The sequence below is a fragment of the Dermacentor silvarum genome, chromosome 9 (assembly GCF_013339745.2).
Source record: "Dermacentor silvarum isolate Dsil-2018 chromosome 9, BIME_Dsil_1.4, whole genome shotgun sequence".
Classification (NCBI taxonomy): domain Eukaryota; kingdom Metazoa; phylum Arthropoda; class Arachnida; order Ixodida; family Ixodidae; genus Dermacentor; species Dermacentor silvarum.
The window spans coordinates 48,062,720-48,069,082 of NC_051162.1; the positions used below are offsets into that span (position 1 = coordinate 48,062,720).

The 6,363-nt window shown below is 49.6% G+C and overlaps 1 protein-coding gene across 1 annotated transcript; it reads left to right on the forward strand.

The window, feature by feature from the left end:
- Positions 1–369: 369 nt before the first annotated feature.
- Positions 370–5,168, forward strand: LOC119464723 (uncharacterized). The gene is made up of 2 exons (XM_037725691.2): positions 370–993; positions 4,683–5,168. Exons 1-2 carry the CDS (start codon positions 760–762, stop codon positions 5,166–5,168), a joined length of 720 nt encoding a protein of 239 aa, XP_037581619.1. The 5' UTR covers positions 370–759.
- Positions 5,169–6,363: the final 1,195 nt, after the last annotated feature.

The window sequence follows — 6,363 nt, forward strand, 5'->3', positions numbered from 1 at the left end:
ACCTACGCCTACAATACTGCGACGCAAGGCACTACCAGTTTCTCCCCCTTCTACCTTCTTTCTCGCCGTCATCCTTCTTATACAATTAATTCCATTCCGCCCTACCACCTAGACGCATTAGAATGCCGGCCAATCTTGTGTTAGCGGAATCGAAATGCTAGGCTGGCAACATGGGAAAAGGGAAGGAGGGCGACCCGCGATGGAAGGAGTCGTAACGCACGTTGTTACTCCTCTTATTTTTCTGTTATTTCTCAATTAAAGAGTTATTTGTTCAAAATGTGAGTCTGCGAAGAATTACTTAACATCTCAGAAGTGGGATTTACCGAAACCTTTGTGGTAAAGTGACCCTGGAAACCGATGTCGGGGGATTGCGACGACGGTGACGCTCGCTGACTTTTCAACTGACGCTGCGTTGGTGCCGTCTTTGTGAGGTACTGACCGGAAAGGGGACTGTGTGACGCCTTGAACGTACTCGCGGACACTCTGTGTGACGTCCACGAGACACAACGGTACCGTCTTCGTGAACTACCGACTTCGAAACGTGAGTCTTCGTGCTGCCTCAGAAACGTGCGTGCGGACGCTCTGTGTGACGCCTGCGAGACGCTACGATACCGTTTCTGTGACTGATCGACATTGAGCCGTTGTGCCGCCTCGGAAACGTGCGTATGGACGCTCTGAGTGTCGTTGGCAAGCCTAGACGTTTATCTGTTGGTGAAAAACTGTGTGTACGCCCAGACAGGCGTATAGACAACGCCCAAGATGGCAGACGGCGGCGGAACTAACGAAATGATGCAAGCTTTGCTGGAGCAAAACCGGCGGTTATTGGAGCTTATCGAGAGGAAGCCTGAAGCGTTCCACGTTATGCCGGACCTAAATAAGGCTATCCAGGATTTCGACGGCGAGGGCTCATGCCACGAAGCCGGGGCGTGGTTGAAGAGTATCGATTCCATGGCGGTCCTGCACGGCTGGCCGGACAGCTTCAGACTCGAAAACGCCAGGCTTCACACGAAGGGACCTGCTCGATTTTGGCTTCAGGTCCGTGTGGATGACCTTACTACGTGGGAGGACTTCAAGATAGCCTTCAAAAAGACTTTTGTGGGCCAGACAAGCACGGCCGAAAAGTGGAAGCAAATGCAAGAAAGAGTCCAGATGAAGGGAGAATCAATCACGGCATACTTTCTTGAAAAGACATTGTTATGCAAAGCATTGGGCCTCGGTATGCAGGATACCAAAGAGCAAGTTTTGGTGGGGCTGCGGTTTAAAGATGCATGCATCTCAATGTCGGCGAAGGATCACGAGGACGAGGACGAATTGCTGGCAGACTTGCGAAGACTAGAGCGAATAACCGAAGCTAGAATGCAGCAGTATCCAGGGGCCAAGCCACACGGTGGTGACCCAGGTAGCGCGACATCTCGTGGGAAACCTCCGCCTTCAAGATCTTGGAATGCCACACGTCCAACCGAGCAAGTGATCACAAATGCACGTGTCACACATCAAGCAAGCGGTGGGGGACCACCGAAGCAAACGCCAGAGCCTCCCAAGCGTGATCCGTCAGAGCGAAAATGCTACAGCTGTGGAAGGTACGGGCACATAGCGAAATACTGTTCAAAAACAAACCCTGCTGGGAACTTCATGGTGAATGAGGACCCAACAAGTGACAGTGGTCCATCCAAGTTCCTGAAGACTGCGATCATCAATGGTACTCACCAGCTCTCCGTGATGATTGACCCGGGAAGTTCAGACCGTATATTGCGTCATCAAGCGGCTGAAAAGTGCAACCTGCAAGTTGTGTGCAAAGCCCAAGCGTTGTATGGGTTGAGGAACACTGATACATCTACAGTGCAGTCTATCGGATGGTCGGAGGTTGACATAGAAATCGATGACGTGTTATGCCGTAAGGTAAAAATAATTATCGTTCACAACAGTGCCTTGCCTGTGGACATGCTGGTTGGTAGGACTTGGACGGAACAGGACCACATTGCATACCTACGCATGGGAGATGAACTCAGGATTGGCTACCGAGACGATCTTCCATTTTGCAACATTGACCTTGCCCAGATGAAGCCTTCGAAGGAGCCACTTCGTGTCAAGGAGACCATTGTGCTGCCCAAAAGGACTGGGTGTTGGGTGACAGTGGAGACCAATAATAGTGAAGGAAATGTTATGTTGCCTACAGGAACGGGTAAGGAAATACTACTTCACGTCGAAGACGGAATGGTTGAGATACCCATGCTGAACGACAAGGATGAAGACCAACATCTGATCAAGGGGAGTTTGTTTAATCACGTTGAACTGCTATCAGGGAGCGAAGAGCTAACACCCGTGAGACCTGTGCCTCAGCAGAAGCCCATTGATCGTAGCATGCTAAACGTCGGGAAGGATGTCAATGAACAGCAAGTTGACGCACTGCTGAAAATGCTGAATGAATATAGGGACTGCTTTGCGCTGAATTTGTCAGAGTTGGGGTGTTGTAACCAACTAGAGATGATCATCACGGAGCATCCCGGGAGCAGCCCAGTCAACTGCAAACCGTACACGACTAACGCAGAGGAAAGAAAAGCGATCCAAGAAATTGTCAAGGAGTGGAAGGCGACTGGCATCGTAACCGAAACATTCTCGCCATACGCTAGTCCAGTACTACTCGTGAAAAAGAAGAATGGAGAAAATCGTCTAGTCATAGATTATCGACGGCTAAATAGCCAGACGGTGCCGGAACACTTCCCCTTACCAAACATTGACGACCAGCTGCAACGACTCTCCGGAGCACAGATATACTGTGTGTTAGACTGTGCAAACGGATACCTTCAACTTCCACTGAGTGAGGAATCGAAGGCCAAGACTGCATTCATCACGCCTGATGAGACCGGGCAGTTTGAACGTATGGTGTTCGGGTTGAGAAATGGTCCTGCTGTATTTCAACGTCTAATGAACAAGGTCCTCGGATCTCTGCGTAACACTGTAGTATTGTGCTACATGGACGACCTGCTGATTCCAGCCAAGGATTGGGAAGAGTTGCTGGTTCGGCTCAAACAAGTACTGGATGCCCTGCGAGCTGCTGGTCTAACCCTGAAAATATCCAAGTGTGTGTTTGGAAGTGAGGAAATCGACTACTTAGGCTTCAAGATTGCGAAAGGCTACCTGCAGCCAGGTGAAGTGAAGCAACAAGCCATACTGGACGCTAGCACGCCAACTGATGTTCACAGTGTAAGGATATTTCTGGGTCTAACGGGATTTTTCAGACGGTTCATTCCCCATTATGCCCTGAAGGCAGAACCGCTTACTTCTCTGACCAAGAAAGACACGAAGTTCACGTGGGGAGTGGAGCAGCAGGAAGGTTTCGACCAGCTCCGAAAGGGACAGCACCACCCGTTCTGAAGTTGTACAACCCTTTGGCTCCGACAGAGCTCCACACGGACGCAAGCAGACATGGACTTGCGGCGATGATCCTTCAACAAGATGAGTCGAGACGCTGGCACTTGGTGTTTTGTGTCAGTAAGCGTACCACTGATGCTGAAGGGAATTATCATGCGGGAAAACTGGAGCTGATGGCGATAGTCTGGAGTATGGAAAGATTTCGTCCATTTCTCTTAGGCATTCCGTTCACGCTGGTTACAGATTGTCAAGCAATTGTGTATCTGAATGCGCACAAGACTCTTAAACCACAGGTAGCAAGGTGGTTCGACTTACTTCAAGAGTATGACTTTGAGGTGAAGCACCGAGCAGGAGAGAAAATGGCACATGTGGACTATTTGAGTCGTGAACCTGTAGGAGCGCCAAAGGACACGCTTGATGAGGTTGTTGAGACAAGGATCGAAGTGTGCCTCACCATGACATTGGAGGACCAAGTTGTGATCGTTCAACGCTCTGATGCGGACTTGGCGAAGCACGCCCAAATATTGGAGAAGCCAGTCAAAGAAAGGACCCAAGAAAAGAGTGCCAAAGTCAAGAACTTACGGCTGAGAGATGGAAAACTGTTTTACGTTGAAGAAGACGGACGACTTCTTTTTGTGATGCCTAAAAGCATGCGCAAAACATTGTGCGTCAAGTTTCATGACTTACAGGGACGTTTTGCTACAGACCGAACGGTGAAAAAAATCAAGGAACTTTATTGGTTTCCTGGGATGAAGCGCTACGTGGACCAGCGCATCCGTATGTGTTTTGAATGTCTAATCACAAAGGTACCAGGAGGAAAGAAGCCTGGGCTTCTGCACTTGATACCACCTGGGAAGAGACCATTTCAAGTTGTTCATGTCGACCACGTTGGTCCGTTTGTGAGAAGTTCCAAGAAGAACCAATGGATATTGGTGCTGGTGGACAATCTGACCAAGTTTGTGCGCCTCTACCCTGTGCGCGACACCTCGGCGAGAAATGTACTGCGGTGTATGCAGAACTTCATAACAGAGTTTGGACTACCGGAGCGCATCATCTCGGACCGTGGTTCCTGTTTCACGTCCCACGGCTTCGAAGCCTTCTGTCAGGAAAATGGTGTGGCTCACACACTGAACTCGGCACACCATCCAAGGGCTAATGGCCAGGTGGAGCGTGTGAACCGAACTCTGGTACCGTGTATTATGGCTACAATCAAGGACCCAGCTCACAAAGATTGGGATCAGAAGATCAAGGAGGTAGAAAGTTACCTAAATACTGCTTACAACGCCTCAACAGGGACTAGCCCTTTCAAGCTCTTGCATGGATATCAACCAAGGATGCAGGATGGTATCCTCAGATGGCTGAACACTGAGAATAACGAGTGGGTCTGCCCGGAGCAACTTCAAGAGATGGCTCAAAAGGACATAGCGAGCCAGCAAGCAAGGTCGAAGAAGTACTTCGACAAGCATCACTTCACAGCGGACAAGTTGAGTGTTGGAGACATAGTGGTCATGCGCTGCGTTCCAGAGCACACTGGTGCCCCAACAAAAACCCAGAAGAAGTTCAGAGGTCCACTCACTGTGATAGAAGTACTTCCAGCAGACACCTACAGAGTGACCGAGATGAACGGAAGGAAAAGGGTCTACTCGACAACTGCCCACATGAGCCAACTGAAGAGATGGGGTGGAAGATGCCAGGAACAGTTCGACCAGTCAATCTCCGACGAGGAAGAAAGCGTGCCGAGACGTAGCACACGTGTGTCCAAAAGACCTGCGTATCTTCGGGACTACACCACATGAACTGAGGACAGTTCGCTGCCAGGAATGGCCGAATGTTAGCGGAATCGAAATGCTAGGCTGGCAACATGGGAAAAGGGAAGGAGGGCGACCCGCGATGGAAGCAGTCGTAACGCACGTTGTTACTCCTCTTATTTTTCTCTTATTTCTCAATTAAAGAGTTATTTGTTCAAAATGTGAGTCTGCGAAGAATTCCTTAACACTTGGATGCCACCAGATAAGCTGAAGAATGTCGTCAGTTGGCCCGCCGCATCACATCGGACGATCAGAGTCGCCAAAAGTCAAAACACGATGCCCGCAACTCGACCCCAACTTTTCTGCCGGGAGACCTCATCTGGCTATCCGTACCCGAACGCACACCAGGACTTGCTTCAGGACATCTTCCTAAATACGATGGACCACACCGCATTTTGCGGCAAACTTCTCCATCAAACTTCTCCGTCAGCTACCTCATAGAGCCAATGACACCACCTTTTGACATGCGTCGTCGCAACAGCGAAGTCGTCCATGCCCAACGGCTCTAGCCGTATCATGATTATGTGGGCTCATCTTCAGACTAAGTCTCCAGGATGGCCCCTTTTCCCGATGGGGCAATTGTAATGAAGAAGAACGCCTGGTCTTAAGCAGCAGGATTGCCATCAGCATCGCGTGTCGCAGAGGCTCCAGCTTAGACACTGTGCTCGGGAAAACACTCGAACCGTCATCGGCCTTTCGTCGAATAAACCTCCTTTATACATGTAATATTTCTGGTGATAATATTGAGACCAGGGGGGGGGGGGGCATTCTGTAAGAGCTCACCTAGTGGATTGTCCATTTCGGCTGTCGCTGATTGGCTGCAGCTGTACGAGCGAGAATGAGACTGGCTGGAGGCACCTGTCCCCTTCTCAATCGTGCAGCTGCAGCCAATCAGCAGCGGCCGAAATGGACAGTCCACTAGGTGGGCTGTTACAGAATCCCCCCCCCCCCACCCTGGCAGTTTGTAAATAAGGCACAAATGAGATGAACCATTTCAAGAGCTCTCATGAACTCTGTAAATAACACACCAATTTTGTAGAACCAATGAATAGCGTGATGCAAATTAGTAAAATAATTTTACGACCTGTGTTTTGCAAAATAGACTATGTAAAAAACCTGAGCTGATTGTCAAAAAGAAGTCATGCTCTGTTCGAGACTTAAAGACAGTCAGAAAAAACATGTA

Excerpts from the sequence above, each read along its gene's own strand:
- LOC119464723 (XM_037725691.2), top strand. The coding sequence starts at position 760 with ATGGCAGACGGCGGCGGAACTAACGAAATGATGCAAGCTTTGCTGGAG. Across the intron at positions 994-4,682 it reads ACAGCTTCAGACTCGAAAAC|CTCTTGCATGGATATCAACC; the intron begins GCCAGGCTTCAC and ends AGCCCTTTCAAG.